This window comes from Oncorhynchus kisutch, linkage group LG14, assembly GCF_002021735.2.
Source record: "Oncorhynchus kisutch isolate 150728-3 linkage group LG14, Okis_V2, whole genome shotgun sequence".
NCBI classification, from domain to species: domain Eukaryota; kingdom Metazoa; phylum Chordata; class Actinopteri; order Salmoniformes; family Salmonidae; genus Oncorhynchus; species Oncorhynchus kisutch.
The window spans coordinates 55,571,250-55,586,846 of NC_034187.2; the positions used below are offsets into that span (position 1 = coordinate 55,571,250).

The following is a 15,597-nucleotide window of genomic DNA, read 5'->3' on the forward strand; positions in this document are numbered from 1 at the left end:
TATAAAGTGTAGTCTCAACACACACACACACACACATTCGAGGTGATTTTCAATAATACTATACCTGTGCTTGCAGTCCCAGCCTGGGTGGAGTAGTTAGAAGACTCCCCTGGCTTTGCTGATGCTGAGGTAGCGAAATTAAATTTGGTGTCGAGAGCAAACCTGAGGAACACAACGGACAAGGAGTTAACACTATTGGTATTGTAATTATATGAACACTATTGTATTTTAACTGTATTCTAACACTTTATTCTAACTTGTTTTAGAACTAAGCAGTTAGATCATAATGCCAAGCTATACATTGTTTTGTGGAAAGAGTAAGTCACAGTGTTGATGATGGTGGTTCCCACTTACTTAGTAGGTCCCACTTACCCTGCTGCCCCTGTTGTCCCTGGGCCTGAGGCAGGAGGAACTGAGGAGACTGCAGGTGATGGCCGGGCATCAGGACTAACTGCTGCAGCTGCAACAGTTGCTGGATATCCTACAGGAGGGAGGGAGAGGGAGAGAAGGGGAGGGAGGGAGGGAGGGAGGGAGGGAGGGAGGGAGGGAGGGAGGGAGGGAGGGAGGGAGGGAGGGAGGGAGGGAGGGAGGGAGGGAGGGAGGGAGGGAGGGAGGGAGGGAGGGAGAGAAGGGGAGAGAAGGGGAGAGAGGGAGGGAAGGTCAACAAGTCTTGTATGATTTCTGAAAAGAGCAACACACACACCCTTGGAGGAAATATAATGCAAGGAAATGAGCAAAGCCCCAGCCTTTAAAGTAACATCACCCAAGAGTATATGGAGAAACCCTTCTGACATAGACAAGTGTTGGTTAGTGAGTTAAATTGGCTTAAAGCTGGTCATATCTGATCCGTGACTGGCCGCTCCTACCTGGGCGGTGAGCTGGATAGGTTGAGAGAGCGTGAGCTGAGGCTGGGCATGCTCTTGTTTGGTCAGCTGCTGCTGCTGTTGTTGCTGCTGCTGCTGATTGGCTTGGGCTGCTGCGTGGGCGGCATGAGCAGCGTGAGCCGCGTTGGACTGCTGCACGGCAGCGGCCAGGAGTTGAGCCTGGGCCTGCTGAAGCAACAGCTGCTGCTGCGCAGGCAAGAGGGCAGCCAGCTGAGGAACAGGGGGAAGGGAGGGGGAGGAAAGGGTAGGGTTTGCCCAAAGAGAGGAGGGGGAAAAAGCAAAAGAGGTAGAGAATAGTGTCATTCAGAGTTTGCGCAGGCAGGAAGAGGCAGAGGTGGGATCAATTCCATTTTAATTCAGTCAATTCAGGAATGAGGAAAATCTGAAGACAGAATTGAGTTGAAATGGAATTCGCCCCAACCTTGGTAAGACGCAAGCAAGAGCGAAGCAGAATAAGCCTACCCTAACCGCCTACACACTACACTCTTAGAAAAAAAGGTGCTATCTAGAACCTTAAATGGTTCTTTGCCTGTCCCCATAGAAGAACCCTTTGAAGAACCCTTTTGGGTTCCATGTAAAAGCCTTTCTACTAGAGGTCGGCCGATTAATCGGAATGGCCGATTAATTAGGGCCGATTTTCAAGTTTTCATAACAATCGGAAATCTGTAATTTTGGACACCGATTTGGCAGATTTTTTGAAAATTGTACTATTATTTTTTATTTTTTACACCTTTATTTAACTAGGCAAGTCAGTTAAGAACACATTCTTATTTTCAATGACGGCCTAGGAACGGTGGGTTAACTGCCTCGTTCAGGGGCAGAACGACAGGTTTTTAGCTTGTCAGCTCGGGGATTTAATCTTGCAACCTTACAGTTAACTAGTCCAACGCTCTAACCACCTGCCTCTCATTGCACTCCACGAGGAGCCTGCCTGTTACGCGAATGCATTAAGAAGCCAAGGTAAGTTGCTAGCTAGCATTAAACATATCTTATAAAAAACAATCAATCATAATCACTAGTTAACTGCACATGGTTGATGATATTATTAGTTTATCTAGCGTGTCCTGCGTTGCATATAATCGATGTGGTGCGCATTCGCGAAAAAGGACTGCCGTTGCTCCAACGTGTACCTAACCATAAACATCAATGCCTTTCTTAAAATCAATACACAGTCCTGCATATTTTGTTAATATTGCCTGCTAACATGAATTTATTTTAACTAGGGAAAATGTGTCACTTCTCTTGCAACAGAGTAAGGGTATATGCGGCAGTTTGGGCCGCCTGGCTCATTGCGAACTGTGTGAAGACTATTTCTTCCTAACAAAGACAGCCAACTTCGCCAAACGGGGGATGATTTAACAAAAGTGCATTTGCGAAAAAGCACAATCGTTGCACGTACCTAACCATAAACATCAATGCCTTTCTTGAAATCAATACACAGAAGTATATATTTTTAAACCTGCATATTTAGCTAAAATAAACCCAGGTTAGCAGGTAATATTAACCAGGTGAAATTGTGTCACTTCTCTTGCGTTCATTGCACGCAGTCAGGGTATTTGCAACAGTTTGGGCCGCCTGGCTCGTTGCGAACTAATTTGCCAGAATTTTACGTAATTATGACATAACATTGAAGGTTGTGCAATGTAACAGGAATATTTAGACTTATGGATGCCACCCGTTAGGTAAAATACGGAACGGTTCCGTATTTCACTGAATGAATAAACATTTTGTGAGATGATAGTTTCCGGTTTCGACCATATTAATGACCTAAGGCTCGTATTTCTGTGTGTTATTATGTTATAATTAAGTCTATGATTTGATAGAGCAGACTGACTGAGCGATGGTAGGCACCAGCAGGCTCGTAAGCATTCATTCAAACAGCACTTTAGTGCATTATGCCAGCAGCTCTTCGCAATGCTTCAAGCATTGCGCTGTTTATGACTTCAGCCCTATCAACTCCCGAGATGAGGCTGGTGTAACCAAAGTGAAATGGCTAGCTAGTTAGCGCGCGCTAATAGCATTTCAAACATCACTCGCTCTGAGACTTGGAGTAGTTGTTCCCCTTGCTCTGCAAGGGCCACGGCTTTTGTGGAGCGATGGGTAACGCTGCTTCGAGGGTGACTGTTGTCGATGTGTTCCTGGTTCGAGTCCAGGTAGGAGCAAGGAGAGGTACGGGAGCTATACTGTTACACTGGCAATACTAAAGTGCCTATAATGACATCCAATAGTCAAAGGTATATGAAATACAAATCGTATAGAGAGAAATAGTCCTATAATTCCTATAATAACTACAATCTAAAACTTCTTACCTGGGAATATTGAAGACTCATGTTAAAAGAAACCACCTGCTTTCATATGTTCTCATGTTCTGAGCAAGGAACTTAAACGTTAGCTTTCTTACATGGCACATATTGCACTTTTACTTTCTTCTCCAACACTTTGTTTTTACATTATTTAAACCAAATTGAACATGTTTCATTATTTATATGAGGCTAAATTGATTTTAGCGATGTATTATATTAAGTTAAAATAAGTGTTCATTCAGTATTGTTGTAATTGTCACTATTACAAATAAAATGAAAAAATTGTCCGACTAATTGGTACCGGCTTTTTTTGGGGGTCCTCCAAAAATCGGTATCGACTTTTTTTTGGTCCTGCAAAAATCGGTATCGGCTTTTTTTGGTCCTCCAATAATCGGTATCGGTATCGGCGTTGAAAAATCTAAATCGGTCAACCTCTACTTTCTACTATGGGTTCTACATGGAACCCAAAAGTATTCTGCCTGGAAACAAAAAGGCTTCTCCTATGGGGATAGCCGAAAATCCCTTTTGGAAAAAAAATTCTAAGTGTGTACATTCAGGTAGTGTGTCTGTGCCAGTGCTTACCCCTGCCAGCTGACTCCCTGCCAACATGAGTTGTGTGTGAGGGTGAGGTGTCTGCTGCTGGGAGGGAGGCGGCACATGGGTGGAGGTCATCTCAGGGCCAGCCTCACTTTTACTCTGCAGGGGGAATTATATCAAAACATTGAATAGGGTGAAAACTCTAACTCTAAACATGCAAAAATAATAATTGTGAAGATATATGTTTTTTTGGCATCTGGTACACAGGCCTCAGTCTAGTTGCCAAAATGGGTCCCTTAAATGGACAGAAATATGGTGCAAATGACCTGATTAGAGCAAAATTATATTTTTTTGCCTAAAACTAAGGATTTGGGTGGTTTCATGAGATAAAACATGGATTAATATCAGAGGATCATCTATATACTGTATGAACCATACAACCAACATTCAAGAAAAATTTTGACAAAGACAATTAGCAACTTCCACAATTGTTTACTGAATTACATATAGTTGAAGTCGGAAGTTTACATACACTTAGGTTGGAGTCAAAAATTTCTTGTTAACAAGACAAAACTATAGTTTTGGCAATCGGTTAGGCATCTACTTTGTGCATGACACAAATAATTTTTCCAACAATTGTTTACAGACAGATTATTTTCCTATAATTCACTGTATCACAATTCGAGTTGTTCAGAAGTTTACATACAGTACACTAAGTTGACTGTGCCTTTAAACAGCTCGGAAAATTCCAGAAAATTATGTCATGGCTTTAGAAGCTTCTGATCATTTGAGTCAATTGGAGGTGTACCTGTGGATGTATTTCCAGGCCTACCTTCAAACTCAGTGCCTCTTTGCTTGACATCATGGGAAAATCAAAAGAAATCAGCCAAGTCCTCAGAAAAAAATTGTAGACCTACACATGTCTGGTTCATCCTTGGGAGCAATTTCCAAACGCCTGAAGGTACCATGTTCATCTGTACAAACAATAGTACGCAAGTATAAACACCATGGGACCACGCAGCCGTCATACCACTCAGGAAGGAGACGCATTCTGTCTCCCAGAGATGAACGTGCTTTGGTGCGAAAAGTGCAAATCAATCCCAGAACAACAGCAAAGGACCTTATGAAGATGCTGGAGGAAACAGGTACAAAAGTATCTATATGAACAGTAAAACGAGTCCTAAATCGCCATAACCTGAAAGGCCGCTCAGCAAGGAAGAAGCCACTGCTCCAAAACCGCCATAAAAAAAGCCAGACTACGGTTTGGAACTGCACATGGGACAAAGATCATACTTTTTGGAGAAATGTTCTCTGGTCTGATGAAACAAAAATAGAACTGTTTGGCCATAATGACCATCGTTATGTTTGGAGGAAAAAGGGGGCGGCTTGCAAGCCGAAGAACACCATCCCAGACGTGAATCCCGGGGGTGGCAGCATCATGATGTGGGGGTGCTTTGCTGCAGGAGGGACTGGTGCACTTCACAAAATAGAGGGTATCATGAGGCGGGAAAATGATGTGGATATATTGAAGCAACATCTCAAGTTAAAGCTTGGTCGCAAATGGGTCTTCCAAATGGACGATGACCCCAAGCATACTTCCAAAGTTGTGGCACAATGGCCTAAGGACAACAAAGTCAAGGTATTGGAGTGGCCATCACAAAGCCCTGACCTCAATCCTATAGAAAATATGTGGGCAGAACTGAAAAAGTGTTTGCGAGCAAGGAGGCCTACAAACCTGACTCACCAGCTCTGTTATGGGGAATCTTATTGTCGGAAGCTTGTGGAAGGCTACCCGAAACGTTTGACCCAAGTTAAACAATTTAAAGGCAATTCTACCAAATACTAATTGAGTGTATGTAAACTTCTGACCCACTGGGAATGTGACAAAATAAATAAAAGCTGAAATAAATCATTCTCTATTATTCTATTATTCTGACATTTCACATTCTTAAAATAAAGTGGTGATCCTAACTGACCTAAGACAGGGAATTTTTACTAGGATTAAATGTCAGGAATTGTGAAAAACTGAGTTTAAATGTTTTTTATTTGGCTGAGGTGTATGTAAACTTCCAACTTCAACTGTACATGACTGATTTTCTATGCATACTGTATCACCAGTCACGCAATACTATACAACTACATCAAGAGTACTCTTGAATAAAGAAGTTAAAGTAAAAAATGTAACCTGCAATAAATCAAATTAGTCAACCGATTTTTTTTCAAGTCTCCTGCTCTTGTCAGTAAACGAGTCTAAACCCTAGATATATGAATTGGATCTCCATTTTAGGCCCTAATGGGGTCCCACAACATATAGTAAGAAATATATTACCATGCATGACATGTTGATCTCTGTTGTGTAAAAATCATTTTAAAATATTCCAAGTTGCCTGATGATTCCTGACCTGAGGAAGTTCCTATCCATCCATCTGCCCATAACTCTCTTTTTCCTCCATCTCGATATTCATGTCTATCGTCTCCCTTCTGCAGCATGTCTTTATAAAGTGAATTGTGCTCGTTCTTACGCTCTAGTTCTCAGGAGTTGATGGGCGTGTCAGCAGTCGTAATGGCCCAAACATCCTCATTTGCATATTGGCCAACGTCTATGCAGCACCTGAAGGTATGTCTGTGGGGTCTAAATAGATAAGCCACTCACACACACAAGCACACACTCTCTCTCTCTCTCTCTCTCTCTCTCTCTCTCTCTCTCTCTCTCATGTGAGTGCACTAATTCACTCACCTTGGTGTTGCTCAAGGAAGGAGAAAGACTGAAGGGACTCGTTTTCATTGGCTGAACCTGCGAGGAGACGAACGGCAACTAACTCTTTAAACAGACAACGGACACAGACCTTTAAATCTACTCATGTGCAAAGCCATTAGCACAGTTGCCATTCCAGGTTGATAGAACTCATCAGTTTAATCCACGTGTCTCCTAATCATTTTCATTTTTCAAACCTATCCAAAAAAAAAGTACCATTCTAGGACCTTAGAGATAGGACACCTTGGGGAATTGAGGTGGTCCTGAACACTGAAATATCAGTAACAGAAAAACATTTTGTCAGATACTGTAAATATCAGATATGTTTTTAGCAAATCTAACCAGCATTTATGTTTCTCTGTAGACTACAGAAGTTTTTTTTGCATGTAATAGGCCTACATGTCACAGGTTTAATATTGCCCTTTCGATGACCGGTTGCCCGAACTCTGACCTTCGGGTCTTTTAGGTTCTACCGGGGCGGCAGGGTAGCCTAGTGGTTAGAGCGTTGGACTAGTAACCGGAAGGTTGCAAGTTCAAACCCCTGAGCTGTCGTTCTGCCCCTGAACAGGCAGTTAACCCATTGTTCATAGGCTGTCATTGAAAATAAGAATTAGTTCTTAACTGACTTGCCTAGTAAAATAAATCAAATACACTTATTCAAATAATCATATTACAACCTTAGAGCAAACAACAAGAATACATCAAAAACAAATCACAGTAAATAAACAACAACAAACATCATTTTACGTTCAATGAAATTAAATTGAGATGACAAACCTGATCATTTGCATCGGGACTGTTCCTCTCTGAGTCTGGTGAGATAAAAAGAGAAAGACATGGGGTGAGAAAAGAGAGAGAAGAGAAAATGAAAAGTGCAAGATTGAATTCTAATAACCCCGCAATGATCTACTGCAAATGCCTCAGGCTGTAGTTTGAAATAGGTTACTTCAAATGTCAATTACTAGCATTCCGCATCCTAGCTGTCAGCTAAATCTACTTAGAAACATAGGTGTGCCACGATATGACTCTGAGCAGTGACCTATATGGAGCTATAGTGTCATGTGCATAAGTCATACAAACAGGCTGACTAAAACATTCTCATTTTCTGTTCGGAAAATGTGAGAAACGTGATCAAAGTAGAAGATTTGCGGTCTGTTATTGTGGGTGTTTTCTGTCATAGGGCGGCAGGTACCCTATAGCGGTTAAGAGCATTAGGCCAGTAACCAAAAGGTTGCTAGTTCGAATCCCAAAGCTGACTAGGTGAAAAATCTGTTGATGTGCCATTGAGCAAGGCACTTAACCTGTATTGCTGCTCTAAGTCGCTCTGGATAAGAGCATCCTCTAAATGACTTAAATATAAACACATCCAAAAACAATTCATCAGATTAGCCCACTCTTACCAATCAATACGAGAACAGAGACATATGTAGGTACAAACAACATACTTCGATTCAAACATTCATATAAAATGATGATAAATAATATCAAAGCAACACATAATGCAGTCTCAAAATGGTTACCTGTGCTCTCCCCTGGAAAGTCTGTCCCAGGCTTCTCATCCTCTGCTGGTTTTGACATCCTGATATCTGCAGGGGAGAGAGGGAGGCAGGTCAAATATAACATGTTTCCAACAGACGAACATCCCCAGCCCAGCGTATATGGAGGGATGAAGATGAGAGAGTCACTGGAAGAAAATCTCCCTCGTCCTTTTTTCCCCCTTCCCTCCCTCCCTCCATCCATCTCCTCTTCTCCTTGGCTCACACAGTGGCTTCCCGAGTCAAGAGTGTCACAGGGCCATGTTCAGTCTTACGCAGTAACGCATGCTATGCACCCAAGACGAGAGAGAGAGAGAGAGGCCAAAAACAACATTTCCATCCGACTGGATTAATGAACACAAATGAAATGGTTAGGAGACCTGGCACGAGGCTAGGTGGCACAGACAAGTCTATTCAAATCTCCCCACCATAAATCCAACTAATCTGTTTGTAATAAAAAATCAGCGTTGGTAACGGAATGTGATTTTCTGGAAGGTAAATTGCAGCATGAATAACAGTCATATGTTTTTACAGAATCGGACAAAATAAACGATTTCATGTCAAACATAAATGTGAAAGTGGTGTTCCAGATTTCCAAATATATTACACATAATAAATGCACAATACAAATGATAATAATACTTGTTTCACATAATTGGAGATAGGAAAACTTGAACTCATTTACTTTAGAATAGGTCTACATATGTGGGAATGTCTGTCAAAAACCTCGATCATTTAATTGTATGTCTAGGCAAATGATTACAACAAGTGATTTTTTTGTAGAACATACATACACGCTTTTAACAGAAATGGAGAATGCTCCAAAATTAGCCTTAACACCTTTAAATACATTTTAATTTTGTTTTAATCAAAACTATACTTCAAAATTTGTCTTGAATAGATGAAAAAACAAAGGTTTCGTTTGACCTACAATGAATGACACAACACTTGTTCAGGAATATTTGAATAATTATGTATGATGGAACGCATGCCATTTAACAAGCTAATAGGCTATGCTTTTTGCATGCATGTCTTCTAAGATGTAGTAATAGTCTATCTACACTTGTTTTAATTGCAGAATAGGCCTACCTATGTTATAACAGCTGCAGCAATTATGTTTCAAATAATCATTAATTTTAGACCTTATGAACCTGAAATGAACCTAGTTAGTGTCATGGAAACCAACTCTGAGATTTTCCATTCGATGTTTTTTACCTCTAATCTAAATATCTACATTTGAGTAGACAAACGTTTAACCTAGCTGTTACGAAAGCATAAAAACTTGAACAACAATGATACAATTGAAGAGTTACCTGGGTTATCGACAATTCATGAGAAAATACAAGTATTTATCGGAAGCTCTTGTATGGTAATGTCCTTCCTAACATCAAGTCATTGTTGTATATTTGCGCGACTCATTTTGCATACCTGCAGATATCCTCAAGCCCGTTGATTAATTTCTTGCCATTTATTGGGCCAAACAAGGAGCCTAAATTGTTTTCACAAGGCTAAAGTGAACGCACTGTTTCATTACATTTTCGGGACCCCAAAAAAAGCCTACTTAAATAGGAGGTCAAATAGATTGTCTACAGTAATAAGCCTCTATGCATATAAGCGAAACTTTGAGTATCATCCACCCACCCGTTCATTCTCTGTAGGCCTACCACTTCTAGGAGTTTTTTCTGGATGTCAACATTCTTCCACTCTCAACACTAACACCATGGTGAGTCACAGGTTTAGCCTTGTTACAATTCCAATGGCTCTAATTACAATTATAATAGACTTATAATTATACGAAGCAAAAGTTGAGCGTGCTGCTCTGAGAAAACACAATCAAACTGCAAAAGAATTCCAGTAGCCTAGCCTGAAATCGATCTCGCTGATTCCTCCCCATGTTTAAGTGGAAACAATTTATGGCAGTTGGGCAAATTGAGCCTACTCTGAAATGTTTATTTGACTGATAACAACCTAAAATAAATAAAAATCAGTAGGCCTACTTTCTGATTCCTCCCCTATCTGTAGGTGAAAGGCATGCAATAGGCATACTACTGTATATGGCTGCCTGTTAATAGCTCATTTACTTTTTTTGAGAATGTGACCAAAGCATAGTCCTGATTTGTGCTTTTACCATAATGTCAAGCCCTGCCTCTGACCTGCTGTGATTCAGTGTTATGGCATATCCTACTACTTGACATACTTGACTTTCCATCACTTGTCTTCATATTGTATTGCCTCAATCCCCAGAAAGAGAGGGGGTATTACAGAATATCACAAAGACATGCTAATACACACTGCCAAATACACAACGCCTAACAATGGTTATACACATCTAGAAGTAGCTGTGAAATGTTACCCTGGTAGCCTGTACATACATGAGTCTATGCTTTACGTGCGTATATATATATATACACACACACATACACACACACACACACACACACACACACACACACACACACACACACACACACACACACACACACACACACACACACACACACACACACACACTTTGGTCTTCCTCAAGAGAGACAAACTGACATTTCACTGCAACTATGAACGGCAGAGCTCGTTTTGATGTTCACTAATTAGCTGTGCTTGTTACTGACGGCAACGCTAATTAACTCCCAAAGCCTCCACCCCAGGAGAGACCATTAACCAGTAATTGGTACAAGATGAAGAGCGTAGTACTTACCTGGGAGTCAGACATTATTGTTCACCATAGCCACCATCTTACAGCACAAAAAGGATTCTTCTGTGCTGACCTCCCTGCTTGTGCTGACCTCCCTGCTTGTGCTGACCTCCCTGCTTGTGCTGACCTCCCTACTTGTGCTGACCTCCCTGCTTGTGCTGACCTCCCTGCTTGTGCTGACCTCCCTGCTTGTGCTGACCTCCCTGCTTGTGCTGACCTCCCTGCTTGTGCTGACCTCCCTGCTTGTGCTGACCTCCCTGCTTGTGCTGACCTCCCTGCTTGTGCTGACCTCCCTGCTTGTGCTGACCTCCCTGCTTGTGCTGATTCCCTGCTTGTGCTGACCTCCCTGCTTGTGCTGACCTCCCTGCTTGTGCTGACCTCCCTGCTTTTTGGGGTCTTTTTTCCACATTCACGCGAGGCCTAAGATGTAGCTCACACAAATCATGCAAATTGAGCATTTAAATCTATGGATATGAATATAGCTATAGCTGAGCTTGAATATTCAAATGGGAAAACAAATCAATTCTACATGTGAATATTAGGTCTCTTGGGGGGTCAGGTTTGAGCTCTAGTCTACATGCTAATATGTGAGTTTAAAAAGATGGTGATGATGAGCAGTACCTTATCACCGCACTCTTAATCCTCCCTCCTCCCACTAGGACTGCCTCCACCCTTTCACCCTCCCCCTCTTACACCTCCTTCCTCCTCCCCCCACATCCTTTAACATAGGTAGTGCATGAGCGAAGGAAAGAACACTAGAAAGAGAGGGGGATATTGGAAGAAATATGACAATGCAGGTTGAGTTTTGAGGGGGGAGCGGACAGGGAGGAGGAGGGCACATTGTTCGGATGTAAGTGGTATATTGCCAGAACTCTAATGACAAAACTCTAAACTGATAGAACTTGTAATGCCTCCTATCTTATGTCCAGAACCTTTGATTGTGCATTCATGGAGGGTTTCACACATCTTTCACCCTTGAGTCATTCATGGAGGGTTTCACACATCTTTCACCCTTGAGTCATTCATGGAGGGTTTCACACATCTTTCACCCTTGAGCCATTCATGGAGGGTTTCGCACATCTTTCACCCTTGAGTCATTCATGGAGGGTTTCACACATCTTTCACCCGTGAGTCATTCATGGAGAGTTTCACACATCTTTCACCCTTGAGTTATTCATGGAGGGTTTCACACATCTTTCACCCTTGAGTCATTCATGGAGGGTTTCACACATCTTTCACCCTTGATCCATTCATGGAGGGTTTCACACATCTTTCACCCTTGAGTCATTCATGGAGGGTTTCACACATCTTTCACCCGTGAGTCATTCATGCAAAATCAGTTTTCTGTGAAATAGCATGAGCACACAGGCTCATCATTTAGTCATTTTAATACCATTTAAATGAGAAGAAACCTGCACACTGTTCTTGCTAGTTTCACTGCTCTTTATTAAGCTCTGAGAAAGTCTTTGAGGCCGATACGTAAAAGCTTATTAAAGAGCAGTGATACTATCAAGAGCAGTGTAGGGGTTCCTTCTTCTTTCTCATCTTATTCAACTGTTACCATGCACCTGCAACAAAGATAGCTCAGATGTGCGAGTGCCTTTTGAATTGACCATTTAATCCAATAGCAAAAAACACAAGATACACATTTCAAAATTGTTCTTTTTGAATTGCAATAGAAAGAGTAGTAGATGGTAAATATAATTTTCCATCCAGTTCTTGACTATAACTTGACATTTTTTAAATAATTTCTATCCAAGGGCAGGTTGTAAGCATGTTGAGAAATCTGTCAGTCTAGCAGTTTCATTACCCTTATACGGTACATACGTAGGGCAAATAATCAGAAATAGGGGTATTGTAAAAGCTACTGTAACAATGTATCACGTTGTTGTATGCCATTTCTGCCCCGTGCAACATTTTACAAGATCAGCTTTTCTACCTGATTTTCTGATACAGTATCGCCTGTCTCTCTGCTTGAAATTCATCAGCTTACAATATATCAATGAAATTCAGGTAATGAAAATATTGTTATATACGAACCAGGTATTTCTGCAGTGCATTTTACACTACACTATAATTCCAAATTGTAGCATCATAGAGAGTGACTCTTTCCACCTTGTACTATTGAAGCACACTGGCTGACGGAGAATGAGGATGTCGTATTTACTGCCACATCCATACATGATTTGGTTGTACATTCCAACATAAATTGATGTCAAATTGATACAGTGTTCAGCAGCTATCAAACTACACACGTTAACGAGGCACTAGATCCTTTGTGTTCAGCAGTTTCGAGCAGTTTGATTAAGGGATAGTTCATTCCATAGTAAAGAAATGTCAAGAAGATCCTATAACAAATTTAAAGCAGGCGCCACAAAAAAAGATTGCCATTTTGAAACTGTAACTGTGGTATCGACTGTGGTATTTTCCGACGCAGTGATTGCAGAATAACTGCAGTGTACAGAATAACTGCACTTTAACTGCATTTATACTGCAATATTACTGCAGGGAAGAAGTGTGTTATTTTGGACACAGTATTTGCAGCCTACTGCAGTTATACTGTATTCTAACTACAGTTAGACTATAGTGTACTGCAGTTATACTGTATTCTAACTACAGTTAGACTATAGTGTACTGCAGTTATACTGAACTCTGACTGCAATCTTTTTCCGTATGAGGTTACTTACAGAGCATTCGGAAAGTATTCAGACCCCTTCCCTTTTTCCACATTTTGTTACATTACAGCCTTATTCTAAAATGGATTCAATATTTTTTTGCGTCATCACTCTACACACAATACCCCATGATGACAAAGCAAAAACAGGCACCCCAGCAAGCACAGTGGATCAGGACCGATTCCGGCTGAGAGTCGGGGCACTCGGCTGAGAGTCAGACTCGGCCGACATCATGTGGCCCGAGTCTGGGCTGCCTTCGGCAGTGTTACTTATGGCTAGGATGCGGGGATTGAGTTCGGGCCGATTCCGGTGTGAGTTATCTGGCCCAAATGTATTACTTGGGGCTCAGGCCGATTCCGGTGTGAGTTATCTGTCCCAAATGTATTACTTGGGGCTCGGCCGATTGGGGCTACTCTCTGCCAGATGATTTCACGGGCTGCTTTATATAATTAACATTTCATTTTTTTAAATCTCCAGATTTTCTCATTGTTTCTGTGATAAAAAAAAGTGCAATTGACATTTAAATGAAATTCTTTAAGAGTCCTGTGTAGTATTGTAGTATTTTGTTACCTTGTGCAAGGCAATTGATAAGCATTAAAAACTTTGTGGATGGAGCCTCCCGAGTGGCGCAGATATTGCATCGCAGTGCAAACTGCGTTGCTACAGATGCTGGTTCGAGACACGTGCCGGCCGGGACTGGGAGACCCATGAGGCGACGGACAATTGGCCCAGCGTCGTCCGAATTAGGGGAGGGTTTGGCCGGACGGGATGTACTTGTCCCATCGCGCCGTAGCGACTCCTGTGGCGGGCCAGGCGCATGCACACTGACATGGTCACCAGGTGTATGGTGTTTCCTACAACACAAAATGTTTTTTGTGAATGTGTATAATTTGTATGTATAAAATGTACAATAGTAATATTTAAAATTACTAAATCGGGTAATTTTGTATACATTTATTTAAATTTGCATCGGGCCGCTTCTGGGGGATTCTGGTAAGATGCTGGCAAAGTCGGCTGAATTCCAGTAGACGATTCAATCAGTTCCGCTCCCTTGTTCCGCCAAATTCTCATTACTAGCTGGGACAGATTTGGTGAAGGATGCAAAAAAAATCTGCAGCATTGAAGGTCCCCAAGAACACAGTGGCCTCCATCATTCTTAAATGGTGCAGCACTCCACCAATCAGGCCTTTATGGTAGAGTGGCCAGAGGGAAGACACTCCTCAGTAAAAGGCACATCACAGCCCGCGTGGAGTTTGCCAAAAGGCACCTAAAGGACTCTCAGACTATGAGAAACAAAATTCTCTGGTCTGATGAAACCAAGATTGAACTCTTTGGCCTGAATGCCAAGCATCACGTCTGTAGGAAACCTCGCACCATCCCTATGATGAAGCATGGTGGGGGCAGCATCATGCTGTGGGGGTGTTTTTTAACAGAAGGGACTGGGAGACTAGTCAGGATCGAGGGAAAGATGAACGGAGCAAAGTACAGAGAGATCCTTGATGAAAACCTGCTCCAGAGCGCTCAGGACCTCAGACTGGGGACGAAGGTTCACCTTCCAACAGGACAACGACCCTAAGCACACAGCCAAGACAATGCAGGAGTGACTTCGGGACAAGTCTCTGAATGTCCTTGAGTGACCCAGCCAGAGCCCGGACTTGAACCTGTTCGAAGATCTCTTGAGAGACCTGAAAATAGCGACGCTCTCCATCCAACCCGACAGAGCTTGAGAGGATCTGCAGTGAAGAATGGGAGAAACCCCCCAAATACAGGTGTGCCAAGCTTGTACGTCATATCCAAGAAGACTCAAGGCTGTAATCGCTGCCAAAGGTGCTTCAACAAAGTAAAGGGTCTGAATACTTATGTAAATGTGATATTTCAGTTGTTTTATCATTTTCATTTTTTTTTTACCTTTATTTAACTAGGCAAGTCTATGTTTATTTTTAATACATTTGCAAAAAATCTTAAAACCTGTTTTTGCTTTGTCATTATGGGGTATTGTGTGTAGATTGATGATAGGGAAAACAATTGAATCCATTTTAGAATAAGGCTGTAATGTAAGAAAATGTAGAAAACGTCAACAGGTCTGAATACTTTATGAAGGCACTGTTGATTAAATACGTATACAAATTAAAAGAGTGATTTGGTGCAGTGAACAATTGCCTTTGTGAATTAGTTTGTTGTACTCAGTCAATTGAAACTGCTTAGTTTTGAAACAT

The 15,597-nt window shown here is 41.7% G+C and overlaps 1 protein-coding gene across 1 annotated transcript in view; it reads right to left on the reverse strand.

Moving 5' to 3' along the window:
* The window catches only part of LOC109904450 (POU domain, class 2, transcription factor 2), a 49,572-nt gene that overhangs the window by 9,982 nt on the left and 23,993 nt on the right, over positions 1 to 15,597 (reverse strand). Inside the window, exons 2-8 of the mRNA XM_031788561.1 lie at positions 8,000 to 8,065; positions 7,257 to 7,291; positions 6,462 to 6,518; positions 3,770 to 3,883; positions 867 to 1,094; positions 373 to 481; positions 65 to 162 (exon numbers count right to left, since the gene is read on the reverse strand). Coding sequence (XP_031644421.1) covers positions 65 to 162; positions 373 to 481; positions 867 to 1,094; positions 3,770 to 3,883; positions 6,462 to 6,518; positions 7,257 to 7,291; positions 8,000 to 8,065 — 707 coding nt within the window. The remainder of the gene's footprint in view (positions 1 to 64; positions 163 to 372; positions 482 to 866; positions 1,095 to 3,769; positions 3,884 to 6,461; positions 6,519 to 7,256; positions 7,292 to 7,999; positions 8,066 to 15,597) is intronic.